Source organism: Ascaphus truei, chromosome 13, assembly GCF_040206685.1.
Source record: "Ascaphus truei isolate aAscTru1 chromosome 13, aAscTru1.hap1, whole genome shotgun sequence".
Lineage (NCBI taxonomy): Eukaryota > Metazoa > Chordata > Amphibia > Anura > Ascaphidae > Ascaphus > Ascaphus truei.
The window spans coordinates 42,955,107-42,978,587 of NC_134495.1; the positions used below are offsets into that span (position 1 = coordinate 42,955,107).

The following is a 23,481-nucleotide window of genomic DNA, read 5'->3' on the forward strand; positions in this document are numbered from 1 at the left end:
AGTGAGGGTCAGAGAGAGAGAGAGAGAGTGAGGTCAGAGAGAGAGAGAGAGTGAGGTCAGAGAGAGAGAGAGAGGGTGAGGTCAGAGAGAGAGAGAGTGAGGTCAGAGAGAGAAAGAGAGAGTGAGAGGTCAGAGAGAGAGAGAGTGTGAGGTCAGAGAGAGAGTGTGAGGTCAGAGAGAGAGAGTGTGAGGTCAGAGAGAGAGAAAGAGAGAGTGAGGTCAGAGAGAGAGAGTGAGGTCAGAGAGAGAGAGAGAGTGAGGTCAGAGAGAGAGAGTGAGGTCAGAGAGAGAGAGAGTGAGGTCAGAGAGAGAGAGAGAGTGAGGTCAGAGAGAGAGTGAGGTCAGATAGAGAGAGAGAGAGTGAGGTCAGAGAGAGAGAGAGAGAGAGTGAGGTCAGAGAGAGAGAGTGAGGTCAGAGAGAGAGAGAGTGAGGTCAGAGAGAGAGTGTGAAGTCAGAGAGAGAGAGAGAGAGTGTGAGGTCAGAGAGAGAGAGAGAGAGTGTGAGGTCAGAGAGAGAGAGTGCGGTCAGAGAGAGAAAGAGAGAGGTCTGAGAGGGAGAGAGAGAGAGAGAGAGTGAGGAGAGAGAGAGAGCGTGAGGTCAGAGAGAGAGAGAGAGAGAGAGAGAGAGAGAGAGAGAGAGAGAGAGTGTGAGGAGAGAGAGTGAGGTCAGAGAGAGAGAGTGCGGTCAGAGAGAGAGGTCAGAGAGAGAGAGAGTGAGGTCAGAGAGAGTTAGAGTGTTTGAGAGAGAGTGAGAGTGTCTGAGAGAGACACCAACTGCGCACTGCAACTGTTAGGTATGTATATACAACTTTGTTTTTACTTTGGGCGCCGCGTAAAAATTCTGATTGCCTTGGGGAGCCTTGAACCGAAAAAGTTTGGGAACCACTGCTCTAAATGCTATAATATCGAAGAACAGGACCACAGCTCCCAGAAGGGCGTTTGTCAGGAAGGAACATCACGTGACATGCAGCAGCCAATCATTGTGCAGTTAATAAGAATTATAATAATTATTATTACACTATTTAAAAAAAAAAATAACCCCAATATAATGATTCTCTCTCTAATGACAGATATTAGTCACATCCACAAGCAGTTTCTCATTCATATTCCCAGTAACTCTCTCTCAGGGATAAATAAAGTCTGGGATCCTTGCAGCGGTTGCTGAGCCTTGTGAATAAGGAGATGGGACTTTGTCTCAGAGCTGATAGCACAGAATAGTTATACTAATCAGGACCAAAAGAGACATTGCAATAGGAATTCTAGTAGTTTAAAGCCTCAGATTCATTTAACGGGTTAAAAAAATGTTTTTTCTTTCAGAAAAGGGGTTAATTTCCCCCCCTGGTTCCCCCAAAATTCTGCATCACATACACAGCTCCTTTTCTCACCTTCAGGGCGCTAACCCACCAATGTCCCCCCTATATCCCCTCTCTGCCCCCCGCTCCTCTCCTGCGCTCTGCGCTGTACTATAGTGCGGCGCAGGATCGCTCACACCCCGTTATAGAAATATAATAACGCCCTCATTTCCCCTCCTGGCCGGGGGAGTTTCAGCCACCTTCGAAGGACGGGCAACCTGGAGATTTTTTTTAAAAATGACACTGTGTTGCCATGACAATGGGATGCTATGTAACGTCACGCGGCGTCAAGTTGCCATGACAACGTGGCACCGCATGGCATCATGACATCATGACATCATGTAGCATCTCATTGTCATGGCAACGGGCGTCAAGGGGTGCTGTCACGTCACATGACGTTCCCATTGGCATGGCAAAGAAGCGCCATTTGACGCCGCGCAGCCATATTGACTGTAGTTGCAGGGGGAGATGGCGGGAGACATTGCTGTTGCGGGCACTATTGCTGCGTTAATGGTATATGGAATTATACCTTACATCATTTCTATTATTTAGAACTAACGCTGATCACAATTGTTGCAAACAGACTCGTTGCTGATCAATATTCATTTATTACAATGGTTTATCACAGTACTTTGCTTGAGTTAATTTAACAAAGACTCACACCTATGGAAAGACAGCATGGGTGTTGAGGCGACACCAATGCCCATATTATTATATATGCCGTGAATTAAGAGCCAGTGGAAGATGGCATCTCTCATACTGTACTGTCATACTGAATGGAGGAGAGAGAGTAGATGGAAGAAAGAAGAGATGTTTAAACGTGAGACTAAATTTAAGGAGAATAACAATCTCACAAAATGTAAAGTTTGTGGAAAGCATCTTGTATCACTAGCGGCGGAAGCAGCAGCAATACATTGCGACAACTCAACATATATATATATATCTATATTATATATATACAGTGTTCGACAAATCACCCAAAAATCTACTCGCCCAACCAAAAAAATCTACTCGCCCCTAGTCCCCGCCCCCCAACCCCCGCCCCTAGTCCCGCCCCCAACCCCGCCCCTAGTCCCGCCCCCAACCCCGCTTTAAAATAAAATATATAAATAAAATACATTTAATAAATTCCTAGTCAGAACAACATTCGTTTTTGACAAATGTATTTATTGTATTACATTACAGGCATACCCCGCTTTAAGTACACTCACTTTAAGTACACTCGCGAGTAAGTACATATCGCCCAATAGGCAAACGGCAGCTCGCGCATGCGCCTGTCATCACGTCCTGAACAGCAATACCGGCTCCCTACCTGTACCGAAGCTGTGCGCAAGCAAGCAAGCGGGGAGACTATAGAGCCTGTTACCACATGCGTTATTTACATCAGTTATGCCCGTATATGACGATTGCAGTACAGTACATGCATCGATAAGTGGGAAAAAGATAGTGCTTCACTTTAAGTACATTTTCGCTTTACATACATGCTCCAGTCCCATTGCGTACGTTAATGCGGGGTATGCCTGTATACTACAATTAGTCCTTGTTACGTGTGTGTGTATGTGTGTGTGTAAATGTCGGATCTAGAATTAAAAGCCAGGTGTGAATGACTAGTTTCCTGAACCCCTTAACCAGTGTCTGGATGCCCCCGCTTCACAATATCTAAAGCAGCAATCCCGCCTGGGATCTTACCTGATCCGCAGTCCCTCAATGTCCAGGTACCCTCATTCCCGCAATGTTATACATTGGAGGGGAAGTGTTCCCTACCTGTCTTCTGGGTTAGGGGGGGGTTCCGATGTCTTCCGTGTGAAGCTTGAGTCAGATCTGGAAGAAAGCAGTATAGGGCAGTTAAGATTTCGGTGTAGTATAGGGCAGTTAAGATATATAGTGTAAATAAGAGATCCAGATCCAGAGTGTGAGTGACAGAGAGGAGAGAGAGAGTGTGGGGGAGAGAGAGAGAGTGTGGGGGAGAGAGAGAGAGTGTGGGGGGAGAGAGAGAGAGTGTATGGGGAGAGAGAGAGTGTGGGGGGAGAGAGAGAGAGTGTGGGGGGAGAGAGAGAGAGTGTGGGGGGGGAGAGAGAGAGTGTGGGGGGGGAGAGAGAGTGGGGGGAGAGAGAGTGTGGGGGAGAGAGAGAAAGAGTGGGGGAGAGAGAGAGTGAGTGTGGGGGAGAGAGATAGAGTGTGGGGGAGAGAGAGAGTGTGGCGGAGAGAGAGAGAGTGTAGGGGAGAGAGAGAGTGTGGGGGAGAGAGAGTGTGGGGGAGAGAGAGAGTGTGGGGGAGTGTCGGGAAAGAGAGAGAGAGAGTGTGGGGGGGAGAGAGAGAGAGAGTGGGGGAGAGAGAGAGAGTGTGGGGGGGAGAGGGAGAGTGTGGGGGAGAGAGAGAGAGAGAGAGTGGGGGAGAGAGAGAGAGAGAGTGTGGGAGAGAGAGACAGTGGTGGGGGGGAGAGAGAGTGTGGGGGGGAGAGAGACAGTGTGGGGGGGTGGGGGGAGAGAGAGAGTGTGGGGGGGAGAGAGGGTGTGGGGAGACAGAGGAGAGAAACGGTGGGTGACCCACACAGAGGGTGGGTGATACACAGAGAGAGAGAGAGGCTGGCTGGGTGAGTGGCTGGGCTGGGTGAGTGGCTGGCTGGGTGAGTGGCTGGGTGGGGCAGGGGGTGACTGGGTGGGGTGAGTGACTGACACTGACTGGGGGCAGGGGTGATGACACTGACTGGGGCATGGGGTGACTGACTGGGGCAGGGGTGACTGACACTGACTGGGGCAGGGGTGACTGACATCTGACTGGGGCAGGGGGTGACTGACTGGGGCAGGGGTGACTGACTGGGGCAGAGGTGACTGACACTGACGGGGGCAGGGGTGACTGACCACTGACTGGGGCAGGGGTGACTGACACTGACTGGGGCAGGGGTGACTGACACTGACTGGGGGGTGGGGGGTGACTGACACTGACTGGGGGTGGGGGGGTGACTGACACTGACTGGGGGTGGGGGGTGACTGACACTGACTAGGGTGGGGGGTGACTGACACTGACTGGGGTGGGGGGGTGACTGACACTGACTGGGGGTGGGGGGTTGACTGACACTGACTGGGGGTGGGGGGGTGACCTGACACTGACTGGGGGTGGTGGGTGACTGACACTGACTGGGGGGGTGACCTGATTGGGGGGTACCTCTGGTGTGTCACATATTCTCCCATACACACAGACACACACAGACACAGACACACACACAGACACACACACAGGGGGGGGGGAGGGAAAGCCCGCGACCACCACCACCACCACCACCACCACCACGCTCCTCCCCACCCACCCGCGCCCCATCTCCCCCCCATACCTCACGCGGTCGTAGTTTGGGGAGGTGGCAGGCACGTTGCGATGTGTCCCCGCCCCAGGGGACAGTCAGCCCCGCCGTGGCCGCCACTGCCCTGCTCCCCTCGCCAGGCATGAAGCTTGTGGTCGAGCGGGCAGATGCCCCCCCCCCCCACACCTTATGCTGCGCCGTCATGAAGATAGCTGGGCACACTCTCCCATGCACACACAACCCATGCATACACACAGACACTCACCCATGCATACACACAAGGACACACACCCATGCATACACACAGACACACACCATGCTACACACAGACACACACCCATGCATACCCACAGACACACACCCATCGATACACACAGACCACACACCCAATGCATACCCACCAGACACACACCCATGCATACACACAGACACACCCCCACAACACTCACACACGGGGGAAGAAGAGGAAAGCCGCGCGACCACCACCACTGTCCCGCTCGCCCCCCCGCGACCATATCCAACCCCGCGCGGGGATCGGCAGGAAGTTGGGGTAAGCGGGGACAGGGACAGAAGGGGGGACACCCCCCTACCATCTCCCTGCCCCGCGCGGGGATCAGCAGGGGGGACACCCCCCTACCATCTCCTGCCCCGCGCGGGGATCAGAAGGAAGACGGGGTAAGCGGGGACAGGGACAGAAGAGGGGACACCCCCCTACCATCTCCTGCCCCGCGCGGGGATCAGCAGGAAGACGGGGTAAGCGGGGACAGGGACAGAAGGGGGGACACCCACCTACCATCTCCTGCCCCGCGCGGGAAGCGGGGAGGAGGCTTGCAGGAGGCAGGGAAGGATCAGAGGGGCCGCAGCATGCAGAGATTGGAGAGTACTTACTCTCCAATAGATCTCCAGCCAGAAAGAATGGCCGCTCGTTGGGGGCGGGCTCATATAGAGCCTGGCCGCGCGCCCACAAAGCCTGGAAGCGCGCGCCAATCAGCAATCAGGTAGGTGGAGTTTTTATTTTTTTTATTTTTCAGCGCGAGCAGGGAAATTTAAATAAACAAGCACGTTTTCTGCTTGGGCCAATATTTACCCGCCCGGGGGTTAAATCCACACGCCCCGGGCGTGTAAATGTATAGGATTGTCGAACACTGTATATATATATATATATATATATATATATATATATATATATATATATATACTGTAAATATTACTGTATCTTCATTTGCATGTCTTAGACAGGTCTGCAACCCTGTCTTTCACCATTATCGCAGACAGGGTTGCAGACCTGTCTAAGACATGCAAATGAAGATACAGTAATATTTACAGTTGCTTTATGCTTTACTGTGGAGGGTTTTTGTCACTTTTTTTTACCCACCATAACCTTAAGAATTGTGGTGTATATATATATATATATATATATATATATATATATATATATATATATATATATATATATATATATATATATATATAGCCAATAAAGAATATCACTTGTGAGCACATTCACATGTCTTAGACAGGTCTGTACCCTGCCTTTCAATCATTATCACCTAGCATACAGTGTTCCCACTGCAGCAAGGGATTCTGGGAAATGACATGCAAATCATCTCTATCTTCAAGCAGATAAGATCTAAGTACAGGGGCTACGATTCCAGAACGCAAGGGGTTAAAAACATCGCAACAAGGAAACTAGCCCTGCTTCAGGATTCCGTTAGCCCTGGGGATTCCAGAACAAACCCCAAAGAACCAGAAAAGACTTTGCACTTTCACAGAAGGATTGGGCTGGCAATTTGCGCCCTTGCAAAAGGGCTGCATTTTAAAGGACACTCTTCTGGTGCTTTGCACCTTTCTGGACATTCTGGACATTCTATCCCGTTTCTCTGTTCAGTAAGTGTAATTATAAAGTGTATTCTAAGGTTGTCGTGTGTCTGTCTATCAAGGAAATAAATGACAAATTATTTTGCTCAACTTGTATGCTCAATTGGGATCCACAAAATATAAATGTGTTAATAGTTGTGCCCATCGTGACAGGTAGCCAGGCTACAAATAAAGGTATTATGCCCTGTTGGGGGCCCCTGAGCCATATTGGGGAATTGTGAGTGTCAGCTCTTCAACCCAATTGTGGTTTATGTGTAAAGTATGAGGAATAAACCTTCGTAATGTCCGATGCTCCACAAAGTGCATGTGACTGATGAGGGAAAAGGCAAGGCAACCCTTGCTAGGTATAGCTATGAAGTGTAGTGGCAATCCTGCTGCAAATAATAGCATTGATTGATAAAAGTAAAATGGAAGGAACATATAACAGACTTTAAACCAGGGTGGGGGGCTGTGTGCAGGAATTAGATAGAGGCAGGACGAGGAGTACCCTAAGATACCGCTCTCCTGTACTCACGGAACACCAGAGCCTGCTGCCCTGCCCGACCCGGTGTCTTCACTGTTCGCTCCCTTGGTTTGTCGGTCCCGGATCCGCGACGCTGCTGCTCGTGCGCTGCTGTATGACGTCACTGCCGGAAACAGGTAAATCCTTCCGGGACGGCTCCAAAGCGTGTCCTGTACTCCAGCGTCCCCTTGCGGCTCCACCGGGCAGCCCCGAACGGATATGTTGGGATGCGGTCACAATTCTCCAATGCAGGAGGAATTGCCTGCTTGCTCCAGCCGTGATAGTAACAGATGTATCAAAGGATAGATGGAAGGCGGTCACTGCATATAGAACTCAGCCACGAAGTAAAATAAAATCAGCTTTAATAAAGAGTAATGCTGTACATCACAGAATAGTACAGCATTACTCTTTATTAAAGCTGATTTTATTTTACTTCATGGCTGAGTTCTATATGCAGTGACCGCCTTCCATCTATCCTTTGATACAATTGTGGTTTATAACTGCTTGTGTAATAAAGATGTATGTGGTTTTACTGTTCCAGGAGTGCCAACCAGCAGGATGCGCCAGGCGTGAGCATCAGGGGTGATTTTATGGTAACATTTTGTCAGGGTGTGTTTGGGTAGAAGGGGGCCCATGTTGTGGGTTACCCCGAAACATGCACTCAGGAATCCCTCCCCGATTCCTGAGGAACACAGACCACCGGATAAAATCCTCCCAAGAACTCAGTTTGCAGCTCACCACCAAACTCCTCATCTTCAGCACAAACCAGAGCAGTACGACCGGGCAGGGAACTGGGTTACATTCCAGGTCCCGGGATATGCCTCCTCCTTAATGCCGGCCGGGCCGCAGGGGATTGGTTGCAGAGTGTAAGCCGGGGCGGGGCTTCCGCTTTGTGCAGAGCACACGGTGAGTGTGTGTCTGCCTTCCCGCTCCTGGCTCCTCTGTCTGCTGGTGGTTGCGCGGTGTCCCGTCCCCTTCTGCCCCGGGTGATAGGGGAAGGTAGGGGGGGAATTTGTACATTTTCCTATCCTGGACGTGTGTGCAGGGGGAGGCGGGGATCTGCCTACACGGATCGCATGCCTTTCCTGCCTTTCCTCCCTTTCCTCCCTCCCCCCCAGTCACTCACATCCGTCGCTGCCTCTGCTCTCCACTGCGTGTGTGTGTGTGTCTGTGTGTCTGTGTGTGTGTGTGTATCTGTGTGTGTGTGTGTCTGTGTGTGTCAGTGTGTGTCTGTATGTGCCTGTCTGTGTGTCTGTCTGTGTGTATCTGTGTGTGTGTATCTGTGTGTGTGTGTATCTGTGTGTGTGTGTATCTGTGTGTGTGTGTGTGTGTGTGTGTGTGTGTGTGTGTGTGTGTGTGTGTGTGTGTGTGTGTGTGTATCTGTGTGTGTGTATCTATCTGTGTATCTGTGTGTGTATCTGTGTGTGTGTGTCAGTGAGAGTCTGGGAGAGTGTGTGAGAGTCTGAGAGAGTGTGTGAGAGTCTGTGTGTGTGAGAGTCTGAGAGAGTGTGTGAGAGTCTGAGAGAGTGTGTGAGAGTCTGAGAGAGTGTGTGAGAGTCTGAGAGAGTGTGTGAGAGTCTGAGAGAGAGTGTGTGTCTGAGTGTGTGTCTGAGAGTGTGTGTCTGAGAGAGAGTGTGTGTCTGAGAGAGTGAGAGTGTGTCTGAGAGAGTGAGAGTGTTTCTGAGAGAGTGAGAGTGTGTCTGAGAGTGAGAGAGAGTGTGACTGAGAGAGTGAAAGAGAGAGTGTGTCTGAAAGAGTGAGAGAGAGTGTGTCTGAGAGAGTGAGAGAGTGTGTCTGAGAGAGTGAGAGAGTGTCTGAGAGAATGAGTGTGTGTCTGAGAGTGAGTGAGTGTGTGTCTGAGAGAGTGAGAGTGTGTGTCTGAGAGAGTGTGTGTCTGAGAGAGTGTCAGAGAGAGAGAGTGTCAGAGAGAGTGAGAGAGTGTGTCTGAGATAGTGATTGAGAGAGTGTGTGTGAGAGAGTGAGAGAGAGTGAGAGAGAGTGTGAGAGAGAGTGTGAGAGAGAGAGTGTGTGAGAGTGTGTGAGAGAGTGTGTGAGAGAGAGAGTGTGTGAGAGAGAGTGTGAGAGAGAGAGTGTGAGAGAGAAAGTGTGTGTGAGAGTGTGTGAGAGAGAGTGTGTGAGAGAGTGAGAAAGTGTGTGAGAGTGAGAGTGTGTGTCTGAGAGAGTGTGTGCCTGAGAGAGACACCAACTGCGCACTGCAACTGTTAGGTATGTATATACAACTTTGTTTTTACTTTGGGCGCCGCGGAAAAATCCTGATCGCCTTGGGGAGCCTTGAACCGAAAAAGTTTGGGAACCACTGGTCTATAGAGATTGGCAGAACTCTGCTATAGGTGGAATGAGTGGTTCCCACGCAAAAGATTGTCTGCACATGGGACAGATAGGCTTTTGGTGTTTTTAAAAAGCCCAGCGCAGCCGGTCAGGGATTAATTCCATCTTGAAAGAAGTTCATCAGTTGCAAGCAGATTCATCTAAGCTACAGCGTGTGGTACAGAGACTGTTTCATCGCAACTAAGGATTGTACCCCGCTTCAAAAGTTCGTTAGAACTAAGGATTTGCAAACGAATCCTGCAAGGACAAAACTAAAAGTTTACTTTTGGTGGAGAAATAGAGGCTACAGCTAGCGCCCCTAACTAAGGACCATCTCACGGCTCTATTTGTGCATTCAACTAACATCTGGGAATGAATGCCTAGAGACTTGATTTCTGAGGATTTCGTTCTGTGGACATTTTATTTTGTTTTGCCCGATCCCAGTAAGTGTTTATTCGTGTTATTTTGTAAATTCAAGCTGTGTGTTTTTTATGTAAATAAATACAATTTATTTTATTTCATGCTTTATTCACTCAAAGGATCCAGATGGTAAAGTGTTAATAAGCTTGGTCTCCTGTGACAGTCACTTGGCCGCAAAAAGTCAGAACTCATAAACTTTTCCAGCGTTGATTTTTCAGTTTGAGAACTTGGCCTCAAAAAGTTGGACTTAGAATATTTTCTGGGCAGAGTTTTCTGAAGCCGGTGCTCTGCTATTCACGCAACAGCACTTTTGAAAAGCCCGCATGCACTTCTACCACCGGAAAACTCAACTCTCATTGGCTCAGACATTTCTTATAGTATGTGGAGCTTCATTCACAAAATACTACAGCCAATCAGAGCATGGAAATATTCTCAGTAGCCAATCAGAGCGAAGCTCTGGAAAGCTGGGTCTGTGGGAAATCTGAAATTGCCAAGGGACATGAGCATGATTGCCACCTCCGCCCTTGGCTCTCTCCTCCAGGTCCAGATCGGATTCCGAAACCCATAAATTACACCTTATTCAGAGAAAATGGGACTTCCATTTATATCAGGTTTTTATACCTGATATCGCACCAAGGACTTTTTTCTTTTCTTTTTATTTTTTTCTCTCTTTGTCACCATTTATACTAGCCTTGTGGATAGGCTTATTGTTAATCCTTAGGCAGCCACTCCCTCATTCCTTATCATATGGATTCCTTTGCATCTGATATATTCTTGTATAGAAGTTATATTCAGTACACGTCACTATCATTCATTATTTTGTATTGTTTAGTTTAGGTTATTAATAGGTTGAGCGCTTAAGTATATGTTTAGTTTATTCTTATTTTTATCCTCCAGGTCTGGCAGAACAAATGGCAGCCAGGGTAACGCTCTTTGTTCCCAGGACATGGATACTTGAGCCCCTCCCTGCTACCCAAATGGCATCCTCTGGTTGCTTTCATCTCCGTTGTCCAGCAAACTTACTGGCACAAACTTGGCAGCCCTGGCAGCCTGTCGGAAAAATTGGTTATGAAAGTCCCAGCTCATATACAGTGCACAACAGTACATAATAGCACTATTACAGTATTAACAAAATACACACTTTTATTAATTTCCTAAGTCTCTTGGAATGGGGAATAGAATAGAAAGCTGCACTTATATTTCCACTAGCCTTTATTCCCTACAATTTTCATAATTTTGGCTCTGTACGCCACCACAATGGATTTGAAATGAAACAACCGGGATGCAAAAGAAGTGCAGACGTTCAGCTTTAATTCAAGAACTTGAACAAAAATATTGTATGAAACGTTTGAGAATTGCAACAATTTTCATATATAGTCGCCTTATTTCAGGGGCTCAAATGTAATTGGACAAATTAACACAATCATAAATAAAACGTTAATTATTATTTTTTTTCAAACTTAAATTTTTTATTGGTTGCTCACATAGTTTACAAACATAGGGGCTTATGCAGAGAGGTACGGTAAGGTATAATTAGGCAGGTTTGCGCCCAAACTGTCCGCTTTCAAACAGATAGTGGCGAGAACTTGGCGGGACAATTTAAATTCGGCAAACGTGTTGCGAGAAGCGTGATCTCGCCAATGCGAAAACACGCAGGATTCCAGTAGCTCCGAGGCACATGAACGCGCCAATCGGAGCTACTAAATGGCGCGTTTAGTGGAAATTTTGCCCGCCAACTAAAGTTGGCTGTATTGTGGGCTAATACCGCGCGGCTCAGAATGGCGAGTTTCACGGCAAGTGAAACTCGCCTAATTAGCCATTTCCTGCACACCGCGCTACCGGAGTTCCCTGCATACCACAACAATAAATTCCAATCCTGTGGCGAATTTAAGCCGTACCTCTCTGCATAAGCCCCACAGTGTCCTCGTATTCTTTCCAAAATAGTCTAAATTTTCGAACCAACGCCGATTTTCCTTGATCCATAACCATGATAAGCTTCCCAATTTACAGGAAACAAATACAGGATATACTAGGTGAACAAAAAGACGAACAAAAACGATGAACAAAAGGGGAGGGGGAAAGGGAAGGTAGGAGGGGGGGAGGGGGTGCCTTTGCTGCAACTCCGCTGGATATTCAAACGTTCATTTTTAATACTTTGTCGATAATCCTTTGCAGGCAATGACTGCTTGAAGTCTGGAACGCATGGACATCACCAAACGCTGGGTTACCTCCTTTGTGATGCTTTGCCAGGCCTTTACTGCAGCTGTCTTCAGTTGTTGTTTGTTTGTGGGTCTTTCTGCCTTAAGTTTTGTCTTCAGCAAGTGAAATGTATGCTCGATCGGGTTGAGATCATGTGATTGCTCGGCCATTGCAGAATATTCCACTTCTTTGCATAATAAAACTCCTGGGTTGCTTTCGCAGTATGTTTTGCGTCATTGTCCATCTGTAAAGTGAAGCACCGTCCAATTAACTTAGCTGAATTTGGCTGAATGTGAGTGTAACAGGGGACTTATCCCTGTTCAAAAATGTGCCTCTAATCCAGCAGTGTGGTGGTTAACTGCTGGTAGACAATTAACCAACACCACCTGGCTGATTACAGGTGTCAGAAAAAGCCTGCCTCTGAGACAGGAAGAGAGATTCTTTCTGAGCTCACACGTTAGCTAAGCTGACCCAGGAAGCAGAAAGACAGAGAGTTCCCTAGTTCACAACTGGGCTGACCTGTGGAACAGTAGCAAGCAAATAACCAGGGTTGGCGCTCAAGAGGAGATAGTGCCACAAAGAAATAATCCAAATTAAAACAGTGAAATAGTGACACCCCCTGGTAACCAGGGTTCACCACAAGAAAATAACCCAAAAAAGTGCAATAAACATATATAATTAAACTAAAATGAATAAACAAAGGATACCCACTCAACCTAGACAAGACGGGAAAGTCTTCGTTTCCCCTGGAACGTAGTGGGTAGAGGTGACAAGGGAGCGGGACACCATGCACACGTAAAAGAGAGATCACAAAAATAGTACAGTACTGTATAGCACAAAAATGATAATCCTATGAGATTCTGCAAAAGTTATACTTACAATCAGACAGTGAGTAAAGGCATTTCACACATAAAGTGTACACAAACAGTAATCCCACGTAGAGGGGCGTCTGGGGACCAGGATGGGATGGATAGGGTGCACTACAGCAGAGGACAAGAACACACCATAGCGCGAATGGTGCAACAATTTAATGAATTAAAAAACACTTCACAAGTGCTCACTTACAAAGTATAAGAAGTTATCAGGCAATAAGGAATCAGAGGTATAGGCATATGATGATCTCACCATCTCCATTCCAAACCTAATCGTGATTCCTTGAGAGGAAGGGGCGGTGAGATCATCATATGCCTGTACCTCTGTCAAGGTTAATTCTACTTTATAAGTGAAACAAACAAACTTATCAATAATGGCGCTCTAGGATAACCAAATATAATACAACCTGCCTAAAGCCCAATCTTACTGTGTGTAGTAAAAAAGTGATACCAATACAAACAGGTATGGATGCCGCTATAACCCAGTGGGGGATCCTTCTCACGATCCCATGCAGAGTGAAGAGGTGTAGGTCATCGGGAAGCGCAAGCCATGTAAAACAGAAAAATAATCTGATAGTGCAATATACGTGATAAATAGTGAATAAATATAAATGTAGGAGTCTGTGTGCAAAATACTCACAAACATATAGTGAGTGATATTCACATAAAGGTATCTTTGAATCACAGCCCACCAAGGATGGTAATCACAAGGAGCTTCTGGAGACCTTAATCATAAAAGAAACGGACATAGTGCAGACTGGATTGACAATTTATAAAAAGTAAGTGGTAAGGGATACACTCACATGGTATTAGAAATATAAAAGCATATAGATCCTGCGAACTGGATCTCGGCAAGTGAAGCGTGTGTTCTCTGCCTCCCCTGTGTCTCGGCGTGCGTGTCACTGGTGCGTCTCACCGAACCTGGAAACCGGAAATGACGTCATCCGCTCGCAGGGGCTCCAAACGCTTTGGGATCTCACTGGTCAGCGTCACTCTACGCGTTTCTCCGCATTCGGTTTCTTCAGGAGTGATTTGCTGACTGATTCTAAGTGTCTTATATACACAGTGCTACATACCCATTGGTTACTGATGATTAGTCAATCGGGTGTTAGCCATGATGATATTACAACAATTAAGCTCTAATACATATAATTGTGAATTATTAGTCCCACATCAAGACATATGTGCAACTCCAAAAGTGTATAAATTTATTAATAAGTACAAAGTTGGTTAGAAAATAATATAAAGTAAAAAATATTTAAAATACTCAATAAAAACACTCAATAAAAGCAACAAGAGATATAATTAATTAATCTGACTACCTATTCTACCGAACAGAAGTGAAGGAGGCATTCTAATAGGGAGATAAGAAAGCATAATTAGAATGGATTACAAAAATGGTTTAATATCAAACTCAAGATTCAATCCAAATGGAGCAATAGTTTTCAATTCGAACATCCAAAAGGATTCTCTTTTAATCAAAGTTAGGTCTCTGTTGCCCCCTCTCCAGTGAGGCATCACCTGTTCTATGGCCTTAAAGGAAAAACTTGCAGGATTAGAATTGTGTGCTGTTAATAAATGATTGGAAACACTGTGAGTTGTGAGTTTCCGTTTTATATTACTAAGATGCTCTAATATACACGTTCTAAGCGGGCGAGTGGTCTTACCAATATATTGTAGACCACATTCGCATTCTGCCAAATAAATTACAAAGTTTGATCGACAATTCAGATGTTGTTTTATGTTATATAATTTATTGGTTACATTTGATTTGAAACTTTGAACCAATTTAGAACTATGCTGACATGCAGTACACATTTTACACTCATAAAAACCTTTAGGGGGATCTAACCACGTTGAGCATCTCTTTGCAGTATTTTTCAGAGCACTTGGAGATAGATAGCTTTTAATGTTTCTTGCTCTTTTATAAACCATCTTAACTCTATCAGGTAGATGCTCCCCTAAGATAGGATCGTTTTTTAAAACTGACCAATGTGTATTCAGAATATTGTTAATTTTACCAGCATCTTTATTATACTGCATAATAAAGGGTACTTGCAGAATATCATTCTCAATGGGTTTCTTTGGAGTTGGGATAAGCATAGATTCCCTGGGAGTATCATTAGCTTTGGCCAGTGCTTGTCTGACAACTTCTTCTTTATAATGTCTCTCTGCAAACTTCCTAGAAAGTATGTTGGATTGTTCTTCAAATATATGGTTATCAGTACAGTTACGTTGTACGTTACTGTTACGTTCAGGTACCCCTGAAGAAGTGACGTCAGAGTCACGAAACGCGCGTAGGGTGGAGCTTCCAGGACGTGCTGCTACGTGCATACCCATTGAGAGAAGAGGTTGATTGGCGGGGAACGTCATCGGAGGAGGGACTAGGCGCTCCGAGTCGCGGCCACGAAGCGGGGATCCACGCCGACTCCAGCCTCCTCCTGCAATCCCTCGGCATCCTCCCATGTAAGCGGACGGCACGTTGTAGGACACACATAGGGCAATACGGCATGTGAGTGCATGTTTTTAACCCTGCTATTTTAGTAATAAATGTTTATGATATCACACTATTGGCGCCCATTTCTGTTTCCACTCGGTCTATGGTGGTGCTGACACTGGAAGTAAGGATTACGTCACCAGCAGCAGGAATAAGTCGGAGCCAACCGTGAGGAGAGTAAAGAAACCTTTTGAGGCCCATCTCTATCTATTTTTAAGTAAGTAGATAGCAACGGTGGGGGTTTATAGAACTGACCATAGGGTACTGCGCAATGGTTGTTTTGTTTTTATTTCCAGACAAGTCTCCAATCTAAAAGGAACGGGACATTGTGGACTGTGGATCTCATTCTTTATCATCAATTGATTCATGGGACTGCATTCTTCTGTCAGGTTCAATATCTGTTAGTGCGCCAGGGAATCATTGTTTGTATTGTATGTTTTTTTGTGCTTTTTGTATTTTGTTGTTCATGCTCAATTAGTATTTGAATTTATTCATAGTTATTCATTTTTTCTTTTTATATCATTTCTTCTTCCTTTTTATAATAATTATTAATATTGGTACGATTATACTATTTCATCAAGCACTGTGAGAGAACATTGAGGCACACGGTCCCCTCAATTGTCAGGTGCTGCAGAGCATACAATCCAACAGTACATGATTAACTGTTTATATATTTTTGCTGCATCTGGGTATTATTAGGATTCAAAAGCATTGTAGAGTTGAGCTTGTTTAATGAATTAACCCCTAGTTGGGAAGTGGTCTGGCGCTGACAGAGAAGGGTTGACCGGGGGAAGTCCTTGAACCAACCCCGGACCCCATACATAAAGTCCCGCACTGAATTGAAACCAGTTCACCTGGGGAAGCTCCAACGTAGTAATAAAATTACTTACTGACGTCTTGAATCCATCCGGAGTGGCGTGCTTCTAGCTGTATAGTAATGCAGGAAGAATAGCTCCCACCGGAGGGGAGAGACAGCGGGCACTGCTACGCAAAAAATAGTAGTAAAGGCTGGACTGTGCTGAATACAAAAAAATCCTTCATTGAATCATGGATAAAAGAGGAGGAACAGCCTCCCCCGCAGCTCTAACGCGTTTCACTCACTTAGGGCTTTGTGAAACGCGTTGAGCTGCGCGGGGGGGGGGGGGGCTGTTCCTCCTCTTTTATCCATGATCCAATAAAGGATACTTTCTAGGAAGTTTGCAGAGAGACATTATAAAGAAGAAGTTGTCAGACAAGCACTGGCCAAAGCTAATGATACTCCCAGGGAATCTATGCTTATCCCAACTCCAAAGAAACCCATTGAGAATGATATTCTGCAAGTACCCTTTATTATGCAGTATAATAAAGATGCTGGTAAAATTAACAATATTCTGAATACACATTGGTCAGTTTTAAAAAACGATCCTATCTTAGGGGAGCATCTACCTGATAGAGTTAAATGTTTATGTATTTAGATCATTTTTATATATATTTCAATCCATTAGAATTTGTTCATATGGTTGTAATTTTTATAAATATACCAGTGCATTATATGTTCATCCTTTTTCTTGTTAATAAGTTCTATCATTTAATACATTGTTGTTTAATCAGTTGTTTAGATAATAGCCTGAAAATTGATTATCTAGGCTAGCACAGATGACCTGACTTAATCATTAGTATAATATTGTGCCACATTTTTGTGATTGGACGGAAGGACTATAAAATAGCCACCTATTGCAAGTGCAGTTTATCCCCTGATGAAATCCGCTGTGCCGGAAGAAACGCGAAGCGTCATGTGGTTTAGTTGAACTACGATGGTGGAGTAGCTCAAACGCCACACGCCAGGAAGGGGAAGGAGTCGCACGCAATATTGATCACGTTTGCCAGGAACCACAGGCTGCAGTTTTTGGTTGCCGGAGGGACAGTCACCAGTCACCAGGTGACACCAGCAGCAATGAGGAGTGACGTGACGGAGCAAACAGACTGCGATTTGGCTACATGTTGGCGCATGGGCTTACCCATACAATGCTTTTTATGCAGTGACAAATTGTGAGTGTGCATTTGTCGTGATTCATGTTATTAAACAACCTTTGTTATTGGATTTTACTAGGATCGGGCGCTTTTCCTCTTCTTGTTTTTCTAATATACAGTATATATATATATATATATATATATATATATATATATATATATATATATATCTATCAAACAACAGGGAGATAAGCTGCGCCTCTAAGGAACATATACAATAAATTATATGTGCTATAACGATATGATGTAAATGTCTTAATTACATAAGCAATACATATATACACATATAATAATAATGTGGACCTATAATGATATCAGGCCCACAAAAACATGAACAATAAAATATTATAATATAAAAAGCAAAAAAGGATAAACCAGTCCTCGAATAGTCCAATGAAAAGTATAGGTGCTGGTATGCAGGGTCTCCGGCAGCTCTCAGTATGGACCAACCATGTCCACAGGGTATCTAAAAAGAAAAAAAGAGGAGAGAGCGCACGCCCATAGCGTATAAAAGTTTTAATGAAGGGGGGAGGGGGAGAGAGGGGGGTAAAAAACGCACTTACAAAAAATGCATTAAAATCAAGCATATGTGATATACATAATCACCACCATCCGGTTTAGCTGAGACTCTTGGGGCACTCCTAAGCTCCGTTGGTAAGGGGCAACGTCACTGCAGGTTCCAGGGCTGGTAGCACCATCCGGTCAAACTGCAGGCTTCAGGGGCCGTCCCAGGCTCCGTTGGTAATGGAGCACAGTCCCAGCAGATTCACAAAGCAGGTAAGCTATGAAAATGTCCAAGAAAGAGGTCCCGTGTAATGCTGCCTCTAGCACTCGTGCCTGGATCAATACGCTCCAGCGCTTGGTATGGACTCCAATGTCTCTGCGTCTGACGTCACGACGCTCCCTGACGCGTTTCGTCAGTCACGGCTAACTTTCTCAAAGTATACGTTTGTGTGTGTATGGGGGGTTATATGTATTGTGTTTTTTGTATGCATTTGGTGGGGTGGGTTAGGTTGTATATATTTGGGGGTGGGGATTTTTTTGTTTGTATTTGGGGGTTGGAAGTTTTTTGCATTGGGGATGGGCAGTTTTTTGGTATATATCTTGTGGGGGGAACTGTGTAAGGGGGAGGGAATGAGTTAGCGTGGGGTAATTGACTTGACGGAGGGAGAGTAGAGCGGGGGTGAGTGAGGAAAAGAGGGAGTAAGACGCAGGGGAGAGAAATACATGCGAGGCGGGTGAGTGAGAGGGGGTGCGACGGAAGGGAGAGAAATACATGGGAAGAGAGGGGGCTCATGATGTGTGAAATGGGGGGTGGCGGCTCACAATACCACCAACACGGTGGGGGGGACCCTGCTTAAAATGTTTGTCCTCGGCCCCACGATTTCTGATGGCGGCCCTGGCCACACAATACAGTACACAACAGAATAACCAAGTTCTAAGAATCACATGGGCCAATACACCGACATGAGAAGTTATAGTCCGTGGGGACAGAAGGCTTTGCGCAGAGGCAGGGGGCTACTGCATGGTGCAGGGTGTCCAAGGAGAGACACAGCAAGTGAATGGCTTCCCTATGTGAATTTAAAAGCAAAACCGTCAGGAAGGGAATTTTTTTTTTTAAACTTTATATTTTTTATTAATACATTTTTGGGGGGAAGGGGATACAAAAAGGAAGACCGGGAGGGGAAGGTATGGGGACATTTAAAGACAATAAAACATAATCATAATGATGATACAGAAAGACAAAAATATCAAAACAAAAAAGAGGTTAGGCACATTTCAGGAGCAATTTCCTGTAAACATACTTAATTGGAAGGTTGGTACTTTGCATTGTCACGATCACACTCATTCTGAACAAAAGTCAGCGACAGTTTGATATGTTTTTCTTGGGTACATGGTTTGATGAGCTATTTTTATTTAAATTATGACTTTCCTTTTTAAGAGACATTTCTAAGATATATAAATTGTGTATTACCATTGGCTCCTATGCTGATTATGTTTTTCTGTTCTGTTTGTATTTCAGCTAGTCACAATTCACCGTTAATGCATTTCATGCTACTCACACATTTTTGCCTCTTCTATATATGCTAGTGTTTATACAGAAAAGAGTCAGTGTGTAGCTATCTCTTCAGGGTGTTATGAGCACAACACAAGAGAGAGCTGTCCCCTTATTTATGGATTGTATGTACACCATTACCATTCAGAATCACTTATGTATAAATCACAAGCTGTGAGGCACATGCAATTTTCGATGTGCTTTTGGGACACAGGCAATAACATGTTCCTATCAGTGTGTTTGTAACAGCTGGAAGAATGTCAGCCAAATAGAGTGTTTTCTTACAATTTTCATTGAGATGATGACCAGCTGTGAAATGTAATAATTTTTTAATTGCATGATTGTGATAACCATATGCATTTGTAACAAGAGTATATTGAGAGTTGATACAAACTGTACTAATGTTTTTCATCTCACTGCACTATGTGGGACTATTTCGAGTCTGTGTTTGCATGTGTAAACGTTTTCTATGATTAGCGCATTTTGTTTCTAATGATGATTGGATAATGAGGCCAAACGAAACAAGTTGCCTATATTAGCTGGAGGAAACGAGCAGCCGACAGGAACCTGACGAAGCAATCTCATTTGCGAAACGCGTTGTATCCTGCCGGCGCTCGAAGATTTGGACACAGGCAGCCACCCTACTTTCGACTGGGTTCCCTAGTACCGGTCCCGCAGTCAGACGTGCCAGCGTGGGTTCACCGGGAAGCAGAGGACCTGTCGGAACGATCTGTAGCTGCTTTGTGTTTTAATCAATGTGAGTGTTACTATTTTTTATTGTGGAATAAACTTTATTATTTGGTAACTTTGGCTCTGCCCATTTTCTACATTTGGAACTGCGGGAGAAGTGCCATTCGCTCACTACACCCTACATTGGAAGAACCAGCTGAGAGGAAGGCTCATACGTCAGACTCTGAAGAATCCTTTGAGGGAAGGCGCTCACACAGGGCTGGTGAGTAGCTATTTTAGTTATCTACCATTATCCCCCACTGTCGTTGCTTTTTGGGAGTATTCCCTTGTTTATCCAATTGCTGTATTGATCTACACCATATTGTTGTCTTTCTATTTGGGAGATTTACAGTCTACGCTGACCATTACCCTGTATCCATACTGTTATAAGAAGATCTGGGGATGATCTTCTCTGGGTCAAGCTGCAAGCACTTCTAAAAGAGCCAGTATCACTATTCTTTCTGGTTTATTTTATTTTTTGTGGTTATACATATTTACACACCTATTCTTTAGGGAGTGCTCCAGTTATTCCTTTTTTATAGTACAGGCTTATTACTGCTAAACCTCCAGAGCCAGATCTTAAAAATCGGACCCTCATTTTTTTACCATTCCAAATACATTTTGTCATGTGTTGTTGGAGGTTTGTGATATCTTTTTTTTTTATTATTGGAATAGAGTGCGAAAGAAATATAATATTTTTGGATTAACAGATTCATTTTAACTGAATTAATTATTCCAATCAAAGATATTAGGAATGTAGACCATTGAGACAGTCTGTTCTTGAGCTTTCTAATGAGGCATGGGGTAGTTTTAACGCTATATATTTAATCTCTGTGGTGTCTCATTATCAAGTTTCACAATTTGGGTGAAACATTTTTCCACATTAGGAGCAATTAAGTTTCTTTCATGTGTGTGAATTCTCTGATGTTTAACAAGATGTGAATTAAAGGAAAAAGATTTCCCACAATCAGAGCAAACACACAGTCCCTCTCCTGTGTGAAATCTCTGATGTGCAACAAGACTTGACCTCTGAGAAAAAGATTTCCCACATTCAGAGCAAACAAATGGCTTCTCTCCTGTGTGAATTATTATATGTCTAACAAGATCTGGCTTAAGGGAAAAAGATTTCCCACAATCAAAACAACGGAATGGTTTCTCTCCTGTGTGAATTTTCTGATGCCTAACAAGATCACACTTAAGGGGAAAAGATTTCCCACAATCAGAGCAAAGAAATGGTCTCTCTCCTGTGTGAATTTTCTGATGATTAACAAGTTGTGACTTAAAGGGAAAAGATTTCCCACAATCAGAGCAAAGAAATGGTCTCTCTCCTGTGTGAATTCTCTGATGTTTAATGAGATCTGGCTTACGGAAAAAGCGTTGCCCGCATTCAGAGCAAACACATGTTTTCTCTGCGGTGTGAACTCTCTGATGTACAACAAGATTTGCGTTCCACAAAAAACATTTCCCACATTCAGAGCAAACAAATTTTTTCTCTCCTGTGTGAATTCTCTGATGTGCAACAAGATTTGCGTTCCGCAAAAAACATTTCCCACATTCAGAGCAAACATATGGTCTTTCTCCTGTGTGAGTTTTCTTATGGCTAACAAGATCAAACTTAAGGGAAAAAGATTTCCCACAATCAGAGCAAATAAATGGCTTCTCTCCTGTGTGAATTTTCTGATGTCTAACAAGATGTGACTTAACAGAAAAAGATTTCCCACAATTAGAGCAAACAAATGGTCTCTCTCCTGTGTGAATTCTCTGATGTGTAACAAGATTTATGTTGCTTAAAAAACATTTCCCACATTCAGAGCAAGGAAACAACTTCACTCCCTTGTGAATTGTCTGATGTTTAACAAGCTCGGAGTTACTAGTAAAGCATTGATCACATTCAGAGCACTTATACAACCTTTCTGTATTGTGTGTTCTTTGGTGAATTGTATAATCTGATTTATTATTTAAGTTTTTACCACATTCACTGCACTTATACTTCATTACTGACAGTTTTTTGTGAAATTTCTGGGCATTAATGTTTCCTTTGTCCCACTTCTTAATATGAGCAGATGCATATGCATGTTCTTTCAGTGTATAAATGTGGGAAACTGTGGGTTTTTCTTCTTTACATGAGCCTGATTCCTCAGCCATAATTCTCACAGCTTTTCTCTGTCTCTTACTTGGGTTATTTTGCCTCAAGTAATTTGCTCCTTGATCACTTTTAACAACTCCGTTATCTTCATTTACATGATCTGGTGAGCAAAGAGGAGTGTGCCCTCCTGCAGGTGTACTTCTGCGCATGGATTTATCTGTTGAAAATAAATATGCTGTGAGAAACAAAGTTAATTAATAGCATAAATATAATTTAACTTTACTGGTTGAACATTTCAATTACCAGTAGTATAAAACATGTCCCAAATTGCAATTGTAATATACTGCAAGCTAAAGAAGTACTATTGCAAAATTGAAAGCAAATCATGGGTTAATTTACTTTTTATATAGGTACCTTCAAAAGATCTATTGAAATAGGTTTTGATAACTAAAATGTTCCAGTCCTTCCTGGAACACAGTGGGTTAAGTAAGCTGAGTGAAACAAAATGTCACAGAGGTAGAACTAACCCTCAGAAATGTCACCTGGAAGTTCACATCCAATACCAGGAACCAGAGAAAATGCCAAACAGAATGGATGTCCTGACTCCTTGTGGTGGGAATCAGACACGAATGTATACTGTGAGAGAACCCCTGACAATGCATTTGTGTGCTGTAAATCTCACTGGAGCTAAGCTGTTCAGAAACCTACTGTGATGTGAATTAATATGAATATTGTTTTGTATGTTTATACCCGGATATAAATCGTTAATTAAGATTATTTCAATCTCTCCTTTACAGTATCATCATATTCCCTTCAATGCAATATAGTAGTAAAAGGTACCAGTGTCTGGTATGTGGAACGACTCCAGGAATATTCTGATTGCATTGAGGTACAGATTGGAGAAATTCAGGCAGAGTTATTAGGATCCTCAAGAACAGTGTTTCTCAGCAGGGTTTTGCGCCCCCAGGGGAGCCGTTGGAGGATGAAAAGAATGAGGAGCATTGAGAAAGCAGGGCAGTTGTTAGGGGGTTGGGCAGTTTCCTCCATTCTAATTGACTGCATTACCAATCAGGAGGTGGCATCAGGAGCATGTGTTCCTTCACTCTAACTCAGATTCTCTTGGACGTAACACCCGAGTTGAGCAAAAGGCGCCCCTAAGGGAGTCTCTCCAATGTGCCTTCACTTCTCCGGTCCACTAAGACCGTTAATACTAAACCTGGTTAATATCAGAGGAAAAGTGACAACTTCAAAGAA

The 23,481-nt window shown here is 44.4% G+C and overlaps 1 protein-coding gene across 1 annotated transcript in view; it reads right to left on the reverse strand.

Moving 5' to 3' along the window:
• Positions 1-18,309: 18,309 nt before the first annotated feature.
• The window catches only part of LOC142464646 (uncharacterized), a 128,275-nt gene continuing 123,103 nt past the window's right edge, over positions 18,310-23,481 (reverse strand). The window contains 1 exon segment of the mRNA XM_075568011.1: positions 18,310-22,444. Coding sequence (XP_075424126.1) covers positions 20,958-22,444 — 1,487 coding nt within the window. The 3' untranslated portion in view covers positions 18,310-20,957.